The sequence below is a fragment of the Ovis aries genome, chromosome 15 (assembly GCF_016772045.2).
Source record: "Ovis aries strain OAR_USU_Benz2616 breed Rambouillet chromosome 15, ARS-UI_Ramb_v3.0, whole genome shotgun sequence".
NCBI classification, from domain to species: Eukaryota; Metazoa; Chordata; class Mammalia; order Artiodactyla; family Bovidae; genus Ovis; species Ovis aries.
The window spans coordinates 49993783-50007063 of record NC_056068.1 but is presented as its reverse complement, the minus strand read 5'-3'; the positions used below and the strand labels follow the sequence as shown (position 1 = coordinate 50007063).

At 53.5% G+C, this 13281-nt stretch overlaps 1 protein-coding gene across 3 annotated transcripts; it reads right to left on the bottom strand.

Annotated features, from left to right (window-relative positions):
- Window positions 1–368: 368 nt before the first annotated feature.
- On the bottom strand, window positions 369–11363 carry RHOG (ras homolog family member G). Of its 3 annotated transcripts, none has more exons than XM_042233152.1 (2): window positions 10736–11363; window positions 369–1589 (listed from the first exon to the last, which is right to left on the bottom strand). In XM_042233152.1, the coding sequence occupies exon 2, from the start codon at window positions 1527–1529 to the stop codon at window positions 954–956; it is 576 nt and encodes a 191-aa protein (XP_042089086.1). In that variant the 5' UTR covers window positions 1530–1589; window positions 10736–11363; the 3' UTR covers window positions 369–953. The 3 variants fall into 3 exon arrangements, with proteins under 3 accessions (XP_042089086.1, XP_042089087.1, XP_014956549.2); XM_042233153.1 differs by having other exon boundaries at window positions 10754–11363; XM_015101063.3 differs by having other exon boundaries at window positions 11298–11363.
- Window positions 11364–13281: the final 1918 nt, after the last annotated feature.

Below are 13281 nucleotides of genomic sequence, written 5' to 3'. Positions count from 1 at the left end.
TCAGTAAAGATTTGTCCCCGTGGGGGTATAAGGGGACAGTTCTCAGGTGCATGACTGTGAGAGCACCCACCTGCAGGCTGATGACTCAGCCTCTCCCTTTATGGTCCTTAGATAAGGAAGTTTCTCCTCTTGCTTTGCATCCCAGACTACTGCAGAATCTGTGGCTGGGCCCCATCACAAGAAGGGCCCCTCCAAGGGAGCCCAGAGCTTTGTTAGGGAAATTGGGGGGTGGGGGGACCACAATGAAGTCTATTGTCCCCTGTCCCCTCTTGCAGGGAACAAAAGGCTCCCAGTCTCTGGGGAGCCCTAGCCCATGCTTGGTCCCTGCCCAACCCCCAATGCCCAGCACACAGGGAGGAGCCAAGGGCCATGGAGACAGGAGGTTTTATTGATGCTGATGGGGGTAGGAGGGGCCCCCAGGAGCCCCGGAGGGAGTGGGGGTGGGGCTGAGTCAGTCAGCGGATGCTAAGGCTTAGGCACATGAGGGTGGGTTAGGGCACATTCATCTTCTTAGGATTCTGTGGCTCCTTCTCTGGGGCAGGGAGAGCGCATCATGAGGGCGGAGCAATCGAAGAGCAGCGAGGGAGAGGTTAGGGATGGCAGAGCGCTCCTAACCTGAGAGAAGGCACCACAATAGGCAGCAACATCTGGTCAGTAGGGGGAAGTGGGGAGGGGGCACCTGGTTGGCTTCTTGGGGAGGGGCCCATCCTCGGCCTGGGTGAGCTCTCAAGAATACCTGGTGTTCCCAAGCAGAGTGGGGCAGGGCCCAAAGCTCCTCTCCCTGTGGGCCTCCTTCAGGAGAAAAAGGCACTTGGGGAGCCCCCTTGGCAAGGGGTGCCAGAATTAGTCCTTAAGGCACAGCTGGGGGCAGACAAGGCGCCAAGGCACAAAGGCACAACTGGTTGGGGGGGGGGGGGGGCGGTCAGGGGCAGCCTCCAAGCTGAGTGCCAGGGTCACAAGAGGACACAGGACCGCCCACGCTTGACAGGCGTGGGGTTGAGCACAGCCCGGACAGCCTCAGCAAACACTTCCTTGACGCCGTCCTGCTGCAGGGCCGAGCACTCGAGGTAGCGCACAGCGTGGATCTGCTTGGCCAGCGCCTGGCCCTGCTGCGGCGTGATGGGCGCCTGGCCCTGCTCCTTCAGGCGCCGCAGGGTGTCAGGCTGGGCTCTCAGGTCCTTCTTGGTGCCCACCAGGAGGATGGGCACATCAGGGCAGTGGTGGCACACCTCTGGATGCCACTTGTGCCGCACATTCTCATAGGAGGGTGGGCTGGCAATGGAGAAACAGATGACAAACACGTTGGTCTGAGGATAGGAGAGTGTGCGGAGGCGGTCGTACTCCTCCTGGCCCGCTGTGTCCCACAGGTTCAGGTTCACTGTGCGCCCATCCACTGCACTCTGGGCGCTGTAATTGTCGAACACTGTGGGGATGTACTCCTTGGGGAAGGCGTTGGTTGTGTAGCAGATGAGCAGGCATGTCTTGCCCACGGCTCCATCACCCACCACCACACACTTGATGCTCTGCATCGTGGGTGCAGCTGGAGGCTGTGCCTCCTTCCCGTTCTGGGCCCCTCTGGATGCAGTGACCTGTGGACAGACGAGAGGGATACTCTCGGTTAGGGATCCTGGGAAGAAAGGATGGGGGCATACAGAGGGGAACGAGCTCCAGATCTCGTAACCTGACACCATCCTGCAATCCCATCAAGACAGACCACAGACAGACAGACACAAAATGGGAGACAGGTCCTGAGACCAAGCAAGGATGCTCAAGAACAGTAGAATAAGACAAAAATTTGATTTTCCCCTTAATCTTCTATCCCTTTCCTGAGATCATGGCTTGTGCCTCTGAAGAATCTGAGGGGCTTCTGGACTTTTGGGCAGAGAACACAGTGTCATTAAGTACCATCACTGGTGTCAGACTGGTCAAGGGTTCTAATCACAGCTCCACCAACTAGTCAAATGTGATTCTCAGGCAACATATTTAAGTTTCCTAAGCCTCATATTTTCTCATCTGTAAGATGGGGATAGAGCTGGTGAGAGTATAAAATAAGCTAACATGTAGAGAGTGTTTGGCATGAGGCATGGCACACAGGAAGTGGCAAATAAGTCAGCTGCTGTAATTATCCGTGGGGTAAGTTTGAGAGGAGTCCCCGTTCCAACCATCACCTGGTCACCTCTGCAGCTCCCAGGGCCTCGAGGTGAGGAACTGCCCTTCCGAATTCTGGAACAGAACAGAGCTTCCAGAAACCCTGTGATTATTTACACTGCTGTGGCAAGGGTAGTCCGCTAATTGGCTACTTCCTCTCAGCCACGGGGGACTTTTTCTGGCTAGTATGTGACTTCCTTTCCCTGCAGCTCTCTCACAGCCAGGTCCCTGCTCCCTGGGAGGGGACAGCTCTGTGTATGACAGTATGACACACCCAGTTCTCTTAGCTATCTCCTGTTCCACCCAAGCACTATCATCCCTGGCCCATCTTCTCCATTTCACTTTATACACAGCCAAACTGTACCCTGGTCTGCCAACCCTTATCCTCCAACCTGTCCTCTCAACTATTGGTCCCAAAGCCTCAAAAATCAGATTTGGAGAGGGCAGGGGGTATCTACCACTGGAAAGTAGAAAAGGAATCCTGGTGGTGTGGAACCTGCATAGAATCCAGGGCTTGGTCCCTCCCAGCTCCCCCTCCCAAGCCCCAGCTTCCCCTGGGACCAGCTGGGAGGGAAGTGAGTTCATTCTATGAGGCTGCCTCTCTGGTTTACAGTAAAAATATTTCCATCTTATTTGCATGAATAAATGTGTGTTCAACCTCAGGAGAGCAGATAGAGGGCCTCAAGGGTATGGGTCCAGAAAGAAGACAAGGACCCTCGGGCACTTGAGAATTTGGGACTGGAAGTCAAGAGAACTCAGCCCAGTCCTAGCCCCAGGGCTGCTCTGCTGCCAACTCACTGCAACCAAGCAAGAGGCACTTACCCTCTCTGGGCCTCAGTTTCCCAATCTGTGAAATGGAGAGAAAAAAGCCTGTGCAAGGATACTAAGTGGATGAGATGAGATATTAAGGAGCCTGGGGGCAGGGGACAAGATGATGGAGATAGGAAAGGCCCCTGGGAGCACAGGGTGGGGGTGGGAAGGTTGAGTCAGTCAGCAAATGCCTAAGACCTTGGCACTTGAGCCCAAGTCATGTTCTCAGCATTCTGTGGCTTCTTCCTTGGGGGAAAAGAGACAGCATCTTGGGGAGGGGGTGTTGGTGCCATTCCTCGTGTCCACTGGAAGGTTGAGAAGAACCCAGCATCTCGAAGAGCAGATGCTCTCTAGGCCTGTAAATCTTTAGCTGCACACAAAGCAGAGGAGTAGGCATGGCTCTGTGACCAGGAACTCCTCCCCTCGAGCCCAGCACTGGGCTGGCCCAGGCAGGAAAGGGACTCTGGCTGACAGTCACAAGGCCTGAGAGACCAGAGTACAGCTGGCTCCAGGCAGCTTTCTTGGGAGGGGTTATCAACCAGCAATCAGTAAATCAGCCCTCAAAGGAGCGAGGAGGGAGTAGGAAGCTTCCGGGCTGGTGAGGGAACAGGGACTGACACCGGAAAAAGATCACGAGGGAGGTAGTGTCCAGAAACCAGCAGGGCAGAGGCATTACAACATAGGGCCAAGGGCACCAGATCCCTGACTCTGACCTCCTGGGATCACCTGCTGACTCTGCCCCTTGACTAAAAGCCCTCCACGGTACAACCCTTTCAGATCACATGGTATCACATTTTTTTCATCCTAACAACTCACTGGTACTATTCATACTTACAGATGAGGAAACAAACCCAGAGCAGTTAAAATAACTCAACATCACACAGCTAGTCAGCACAGGACCCAACATAGACCCCCCCCTATTTTTTTGAAACACAGACTCCAATTTTGCAATCCAAAGCCCTTTGCTTTCCTCAGTGTGTCACACAGCCTCCAAGTGACCCTTACCAGCTGACTTTGCGACCTTAATCCAGTAACTCACTTCCCTTCCTGGAACCTCAGTTTCTTCATTTATAAAACTCACCCTCCCTGTCTCAAAGGGCAGCAGTGAGGATCCCGGGCACAGGGGTGGCCGTGCTTTATAAACTTGGACGTGGGCTGCACAGAGAAGGTGGCAAAGGCAAAGCCTTTCATACCAAGAGGCAGGAATCACTGAGTACACAGGTGACTGAGAGTCGGCGGCAGCCCACTTCTCCCCATTCAGGGATAGTTCAGACCCTTACCCTCTCTCCCAGGGCAACTCTTTTCTCTGAACACCTATGGCTTGAACTGGGTCAAATAAGTTCCCATAGCTCATTTAAGGAGGGTGCATGCTCCAAAGGTAGGATCTAGCCTGTACCATGCAGGATAAAGGAACAGTCAATGCTGTAGGAGGCCAGACAAGGACAATGGCCTGCCTGGGGTTGGGGGATTGACTGTAACTTATTCACTAGGCCACTTAAAAAAAAAAAAAAGAACTTTTGTTTAGTATGTAAATAAACATTTGCAGATTAGTATAGTCTTAGCCATATTATAATGACTTGTTCTGGCTTTCTATTCCCAGCTTAATTCAGATCATGCCTGGTCCCTCATCTTGGCTTTCAGAGTTCTTCATAATCTGGCAAAGGTTTTGGAGTCAGATAAAGAATCCGCTTGCAACGCAGGAGACTCGGGTTTGATCCCTGGGTCAAGATCCCCTGGAGAAATTAATGGCAACTGCTCCAGTATTCTTGCCTGGAGAATGACATAGACAGAGAGGACTGGCAGGCTGCATTCCAAGGGGTCACAAAGAGTTGGACACAACTAAGTGACTGAGTACTCTATACATTCCACAGAGCTGGGTTTAAATCCTACTTCTGCCATGATGAGCTAGGTAATAGTATCAACCTTATAAGGCTGTTATATGGATGAAGTGCATTGATACACAATGTGTATGTACTAAGCAGGTACTTTGAAATGGGAGTTCCCTGCTCCAGAGGGGTCTTCATTGTCCTATGTAAACAGGCCAGGATCATTTTGGCCTCTGAACTTTTCCTCTTGTTCTCTCTGCTGCCACTCCTTGTCCCCTCTCAAATCTTCCTGACTCAAGGCCTAGCTTAAGTCTCATGGTCTCATGAGGCTACTGAATTCTCCTTTCTTTGAACTTCCACAGTATGGCCACCCTTGTAACCCTTCTTTGGCTCTGAGTCACTCTCCTTCTGCAGCAGTCACATACAAGTTCCTTAGCTTGTGGATGCCCCCCTGACCAATACTGAAGCTTGATGTCCTCGACTCCCCCACCAAAAAGCTGAGAACAGGCTTCTGATCTGCTTGCTTCTGCTTCAGTTACTGAGATCTGCATAAACAGGTCAGAAGCCCAGAACTGGACTGACACCTCCATAGTCCAAATTGCAGTGCTGAATCTTACTGGACAGGAGTGGCAGCCAAAAGCTTTGACTGGGATAGGCAAGAATCTTTCCTCCCAGTACCAGTTTGACCTGGCTCTCGCAGGGAGCACAGTCCAAGGGGCTCATCCTATCTGAGCATAGTCCCCAGAGCCTAGCCTGTACCCAGTGGGGACTGGTCTTGGGGTGTGGCCCAGGCAAGCCCAGAATGGGGGAGGGAAAGGAAGCAGTATATTGCCTGATTGCCAGATCTCTGTGGCAGTTGTAGCAGGGGAAGTGTCCCAACTGGGAGTGGGGGAGGGGAGGAATAGGCCCTAAGAGCCGGGGAAGTATGAAGGCAGTGGGAACTTACTGGGGCCTTCTAATCTGCCTCCCTGACACGGGAGATCCCCTCCTGCAGTCCTCCCTGAAACTCACCCTAACCATACATCACTCAGGGTATTCTGATCCTAGGCTCTGGCCACATCACCCAGATCCTCTCCACAAGCAGCCTCTACATTCTCTTCCGTAAAACACATCAAGTAGCCACATTCACTGTCCTGGTGAGAATCCAGCATTTCTCTCCCATTTCCACCCTTCAGTCCACACTCAGCAGCTCAGAAGACTGCAACTGCCTCAAAGAATCCCCTAATTTGTCCTCCAGAGCCAAGCACCACTGCCACCTCCACCAGGGAAGTTTTTTTGTAAACCACCCAAGTCACAAATGACTTATTCCATTCGAGGTCTGGGTCCTGATTTTCTCACAGGTGCATTCTATCTCAGTCACGTGGAAGCTTATCTGAATCTCTTGTCACTAAACTGGGAGGGCCTAGAGGGTAAGGTCCTGGCTATGTCTTCCTGGGCTAAGCATGGCATGCAGTGGCTGTCAGTAAATAGCTGAATGAACTCAATCTGTCCTTCATGTCTTTGCACATGGGAGTTCCTCTTCCTGGAATTCTGCTCCCCTTCCACTGTCACCCCACTCCACAGCCTCCCAGTCCTTCAGGGCCCAGCTCCATTCCCCAGTTTCTCAAGGACACCATCCCTTCTTCTGCCCCACCTCCCCCAGTACTGTTATTTAGGTTCATTGTGCTGAACTAGCGCAAGCTTCATGAGGAGGGAAATCTGTCCTGCCTACTTCCACAAGCCCAGCAGAGGGCTGAGCAAAACCTGCAGACTGACACACACCTCCTCTCTCATCAATTCAGACTTTGATTCTGGGAAGAAGGAAGAGCCTCCAGGCCCAGAAGACACTAGACAAGGGTAACTAACTTCCTCCCCTTGAGTATGATTTAGGATAACTGAGGGAGTGCCCTGTCCCTCAGCTGGAAAAGTGAGAGGGGTTGGAGCAGGCATAGCTCTAGTCCAGTGGTGATGAGGAAGATGGGTAGGAAAAGTGGTACTGATGAGGCTAAGGACTGAGAATATCTGAAGACCAGGGCTGGTCAAAGATGAGGTCAGGGTCATGGTCATGGTCAGTGTTAGAAACAGCTTCAGAAGTTCTGCCAGTCTGTTTGTTTGAAGGGGGGAGTAGGAGAGGGATGGTACGAAGACGCTCAAAGGGGCTGCAGCTGGGCTAGCAGGAGGAAGCTGGGGGAGACATGAGGTCAGCATGGGGCTGGGACCAAGCCAAGGGCTGAGTCTTGCTTTTTCTTCCCCTTCTCCCATCAGCAGGGACAGAACCCGAGACAGCCTAGTTCCCAGCCTTTAAAAAAAAAATTCACGCTGGAGAATTCTCCACCTCTTGCCATTCTCCACCCTTTAGCCCCCGTGGAGGATCCTGCACTCTGCAGACAGAGTAGGAGATGGAGGGAGTTGAGTCTACCCACTAGGGACTCGGGAGGAGGAGGGTCCAAGACAGCTATAGCTGGGAGGGCTGTGGGAGGCTGGGACCCTTTCACTCAGTCCCAGCTCCTCTCCTTCTTCAACTGGTGCCGGAGTACCTGGAGTGCTCCACACACAGCCAGCCCCAGGGCCAGCACAGCAGGCTGGGGGAGCTAATGAGGCTGCCCCCCTCCCCCACCAGGCAGCACAGAGGAAGGCTGAACACTTGCTTCCTCCTCCTTCCTCCTCCCCACTAACAGCAGCTCAGCAGTCCTGGGGCCCCACGGAAGGCTCGTGAAGTGGCACTTCCTTTGCCTCTGCTCATTTCACACGAGGCTGTACAGAAGTGCCATCCTCCCAATCCTGCCTCCCCACCTGAAAATACCCAGAGACCCAGGGCTGCCCAGTCACTTCAACACCGCCCCAGACCTGAGGGGGTTTCCACAAGGGAAAAAAACATCAGGGAGGAAACTCCGGCATCTATTTTCCACTGTCAGTGGGGCAGAGCTGGAGCTGGGCATCGGGTACTCCCCCATGTTGCTGTCCCCTGGCAAAGTCCCTGACTCTCTGGCCTCTTCTCTTGTGCTAGGGGAAAGGGGCCACACACCCAGACAGCTACTTAGACCTGTTCAAGGTGGGGTCCAGAGTAGAGGGCCCTGCTCTGAGAAGCCTCTTGAGGGAAGGAGAGTCACAGCTATCAGTATTCCGTATGCTCTCTGGAGCTATTGATAGGCAACTCCTTACTTCTGAAGCTGAGCCACAAGAGAGAAAGCTAACGAGAGTTATATACAGGATTGTGAGTAAATCCAGGACAAGGACCTGAGTCTCCTGACCTCTAGCCTGGGAATGGGCCCACTGCTCTGACCTCATTCAGGATGACCCTACCATGGTTTATCCCTTCAGGAAATGGGCCAAAGGGGCCAGGTTGACATCTGAGCCCGTTTTGCTTCCAGGCCCTCATGCCTAGTGCTGGGGCATCCGTGATTCAGAACTGACATTACTGGACAGCCAGCCATTCTGTCCCAGCTGAGGAGAGCCTCCTCTAGGCTCGAGCTCCGGGGGAGATGCCCTACCCCCATGACATGAGGACAAAAGAGGAAGCTGGACCCTGGACAGGAAAACCAATCTGTTCTGGGGAGGCGGCCCAGGCTTTGTCTTTGGTTCCCCTCTTCACAGAACCCTAGGAGCCTCACCACTCACAGGTATACACTGTGTATGCAGGAGGGGTCTTTAGTCTGGGCCCCCCATCTTCTTTTCAGTTGCTCAGCTACCTGCATTCTAATATCTTCCCAACTGTCTCACTACAGCCACAACCTCTAAAATCTTCCTGCTCATGACCCCCTAAAAATTTACGCCAGCCACTTCATCTGTCGTAACATCTTGCCAGAAACAACTCTCCGTATCCTAGATTCTCAACCAGGATCTTGACCTGAGTCACTTCTCTTCATGTCAAGAGACCCTGACCATAGTTTTTTTAGCCAAGACCTCAATGGCAGCCTCCTACAGCAGGTACATATTCCTCACCTCCACCCTCTGCAAAATATTTCCCCACTTAGATTCCCTGCACCTTGGTTATATTTTTCCGGTGGTGACTTTCATGCAATTAGCTCAAATCTTCAGTGGGGCCAGGTCTTGTCTGGGAGAACCCCTGTTTCATCCATCCTATCTTTTCTCTTAGAATCCTGTCGGTTGCTCAGTTATCTAAAATAAGTACTGGTTTGGTAGGTGGGAAGTCAGGACTCCTGGGTGGTTTTTTAACTGAGCCTTGATGCTGGGAAATTCCTTGCATATATGTCTTCCCTTGAGCTGGGATTTTTATGCAGGTCCTTGGGACTTCCTGCTGGGGCCAAAACTCTATACCTCCCAGAATGTCAGTAGGAAACAATCATGGGAACAGACAACTGTGAGAAGGGAAGGAGACATAATGGGGTACAGGAATGGCCCTTAAACCTAGCTGTGCTTGGGAATCCCACAAAAGTAGCACTTGCTCTCCTCCACTTCTCTTCTAGTGGAGAGAAATGAACAGAGTAGGCCTGAGAAGAGAGGGAAGCATGATCTCTCAGCATGCATCCCAAAGGCTCTAGAATGGAGACAGCAAGGCTTACAAAGAGCCAGGCTGGATTTCAGTTAGACTTGGAAGAAACTCCCAAAAGAGAGGGAATAAGCTCTTAGGTGAGAGGGGGAATATTAAGGATGCCTGAGGAAGAGGGGTAAGCAGAACTCTAGAGAGCTTCCTGGTCACCAAGGCTTTGATGCAGCCCAGGGCACGTGGAATCTGGCCTGGGCAGGCCCTGAAAGCAGCAGGAAAGAGCAGGCAGACACCTTTGCCTCATACCCCTCTTTTTTTCCTGAACTGGAACTAAGACATTTAAGATTGAAGTTAAACCAGCCATAGTCTTCCCTCTTGAACCCTGTACTTTCCTTCCATCACACCTAGCTGACCTGGTCCCCTTCTCCCCACCAGGAGGTGCTGGAACAAGTGAGCAATGGAGTCAGGGACTTTTAGGCTGTCCCCCAGGCTCCAGGCCTGGCCTCTTGACCAAGCACCTAAGGGTCTGGGAGATTTTGATTTCCCACGGCCTCTCTCACCAGTCCTATTCAATATTGTGTCACTCTACCCTGATACTCCGAATGCTACAGACTGCTTCCTCCTACCTAACCACAACCTCACCCAATGCAGGTTCCCTTCATTCTGCTGGCTTCCCCTGCTCTGGGCCCTCTCAAGGCTGAGGGCAGTTATTTTGTCTCCAAAAGATAAAGATATGTACATGTAGACACTTGCACGCACATACACATCTACAGGTTTTCCAAACCCTTCATCACTTTTATCAAGGGGAGGCTGCAGCCCACCTCATTGAACTAGGGTGGTCCAGTTCCCCAAAGCGGGAGATTCATTACTGAAAGGGAAGAAGACAGGGATCCATCACAGTGAGGGCAGATGGAAGAATCAAGAGGGTGGATATGTGTGCGGAGCCAGAAGCTGGGCAAGGAAGGGAGCAGGGAGGCCACAGGGAGAGGACAAGGATGGACAGAGAAGCAGGGCAGGGGAGAGGTCAGGGGCCAGGCATGACTGTGTGTTTGGGGAAAAAGCAACTGAAGAGGATACGAGAAGAGGGTGACAAAGGGTTCGCGGGTAGAGTCTGAAGAAGGAATGGAGGAAGACAGAATAACATGTAGAATTCAGGGACTAACAATGGGGGAGAGGGAAGACTAGGAGATGGCTCATCATTTTCCAAGGCTAGAGTCTTTGTGGCCTCCCAGAAGCCCTATTCTCTCCATCTCCTAAAAAACAGTCCTGCTCTCAGTGAGGCCCTCTCGCTAAGGATGATCAGCACCTCCGAGTAAGAGCCCTTCCACTTCTGTAACAGGGGAAGACCTGGTTCCTTTCCTTCCTCCGTCTACCCCGCCAATGAGCAGTGGCAGGCATCGGCCAGCTAGGCACAGCCGATGTTTGCTCACTACAATACTTGTTTCTCCGTTCCAGAGATGGAGAGGTTTTGCTTCAGACAGAGACACACAGAGAGAAGCACTAGGGTCGACCGGGGTTCCCCCACCTCCTGAGCACAGAGGACCTTGGGCTGCAGTCTGGACTGGCCTTGATCTTCCAGCGAAGGAGCTCCTTCTCCGCAGCCCAGGGCTTCAGAGGCAATAGACAGCCTCTCTCTCTACCTCACAAGTGTCACAACTGCCAGAGGAGTTCTCTAGCCCAGGGGCCCCTTCCCCTCAACACACTTCAGAACAGCCCTCCCGCAACTCCTGGGGGCACCCCATCTCTGAGTCTCATCTCCCAGCTCTGAGCTCTTCCCCTCAAGAGACTTTTCTCTCGGAGCGGGAGCCCCTCCGACCTCAGGAGTCCCTCGCGGCTCCCGGGGGCCGGTATCGCCGCCATCGGTACAGGAACCCCCACCCTCCCGGAGCCGTCGCCGGGTCGCAGTGGCCCGTGCCCGTCCCCGCCCCGCCCGGCCGGCCGCACCCGCCCAACTTGGAGCGAGCCGAGCACCTCCCGCCGCGGCCTCCCGAAGCCAAACTTCCCGGGCCTGCGCTCGCGTCCAGTCCCGGGCCGGCCGGGCTCCCTTCCCCCGGACCCTCAGCCCGCCGGCCGGGGCCGGGCCTCACCTGGTGCCCTCCCCGCTGCGGGGGAGCTGGGGGCGGCGGCAGCGGCTCGGGGCTCGAGAAGGAAGTGAGAGCGGGAGGCCGGAGGAAGTGGGGGGGGCGGGCCCGCCGGCGGGGCGGGGCGCGGGAGCGGGCCGGGCCGGGGCGGGGCCCGACCAGGAAGTCCGCGGGCCGGTCCCCCCCACCCCAGGTCGCCCCCAGCCGGTTGGCCCCCGGCCGGGTGCTGGCTCCCTCACCCCAGCCCTTTACCTCTGAGGCCCTTTAGGTCAGGGCGTCTAAGGTCAGTCCTCCCAGTCTCCTTGCCACCCGCAGCCCAGCAGAGGCCCTAGCCTAGGCGCTTGGATTTTGTGCCCCTCTCACCGTATCTTGCCCCCACCCACCCCTGCGAGAAGATGCTGAGAACGGGCGCCCCTAGGCCTGGTGCCTTCAGTCAAGCCCCGGGATCGAGCGATGGCCCAGGCTGGGATTTGGCCAGAATGGGTCCGGCTGGGACAGTCCCCACCCCTGCCCCGAGCCCCGGGGGAGCGCGGGGTGGCGGTGATTCAGCAGTGGGAAGGCCCCAGACCCCTGGGAAGGGTGCGGAGACTGGGGGAAGGGGAGCTGGCGTCAGCACCCGGGGAAAGACAAGATCAGCAGAGGCGCAGGCGGAGCCGCGGGCCCCAAAAACAGGATGTCGTGTCGTCGTTCCGCACCCGGCGGCTCCGCGCGCCTGGGCTCCGGCGAAGAAGCGGGGCGGGGCCAGGACGTGGGGCTCCCCTCGCCCCCTCTTCTCGCTGGGGCGCGCAACTGCTTGGGACAGAAGGACCGCACCCAGTCCTGAATCCTGCCGGGGCCCTGGGGATGGGCGGGTGGGCGGACTCGTGGGCGCCCTCTGGTGCTTCTGCTCTTAGGCCTTGCGCGTGGAGCTCTGACTTGAGAAAATATTCTTCGTCCAACACAAACTTTCTGAGTGCCTACCACGTGGAGGGCTGCGTGCTAGGTGCTGTGGAGGAAAACAGAGACGTTAACGAAAGGCTCCTTGTCTCCAAGAGGCTTTCCAGAGAAAGAGGAAGAACAACTCTTAGAATAAACTGTTCAACTTTTCTGAGCCTCCATTCTATCTTTGGCAATTTAGAATGACATCCCCTTCATCCTGCAGTTGTGAAGATGAGAATGGATGTAAAAGGCCTGCTGCCAGTGGCTGGCTCACAGTAAACACTCCAAATGCTTCTTTTCCTCTTTTTAAAAATCGTGTTAATGTAAGAATGAGTTCCCAAAACACAACGTGCCTGCCCATATCTTTGGGTCTTTGTGCATTCTATTCCTTCCACCTAACTTCTGTATTGACTGCCTGGCGAAATAGACTCAGCCTTTCACAATGGATCACTGCCTCCAACGAGACACACACACACACACACACACACACACGCCACCTCTGGCTTGCACTTGGTAGTCTCTCCCAGTGCTGTCTAGTCGAAATGTGAGCCACATATGTAACTTAAAATTTTCTAGTGCTGACATTTTTTTTAAAGTAAAAAGAAGGAATTCCCTGGCAGTTCAGTAGTTAGGACTCCACCCTTCCATTGCAGGGGACACCCGTTCAGTCCCTGGTCAAGGAACTAAGACCCCACCAGCTGTAAGTCCTTCCCCCAATTAAATTAAAAAGAAACAGGTAAATTTTAATTTTACTAATATATTTTTCTTAGCCCAACATATGCAAAATATTGTCATTCAACTTCAACATGTAATCAGTATAAAATTATTGATTATGAAAATGAATAGGCTATTTTACATTCTTTTTTTGTGCTAAGTCTCTGAAATCTAGTGTATGTTTTACACTTAGAGTACATCTGAATTTTAGCTAGACACATTTCAAATGCTTGACGGTACATGTAGCTAGTGGGTATGGGGACAGAGATGTTAAAACCTCCATCAGATTTAGGCTGATAAATGACTGAGTGGATGAATTCATTCTCTATGATTTTTCTGCTCAAGGATCCTCAGAACC

Excerpts from the sequence above, each read along its gene's own strand:
- RHOG (XM_042233152.1), bottom strand. The coding sequence starts at position 1,529 with ATGCAGAGCATCAAGTGTGTGGTGGTGGGTGATGGAGCCGTGGGCAAG.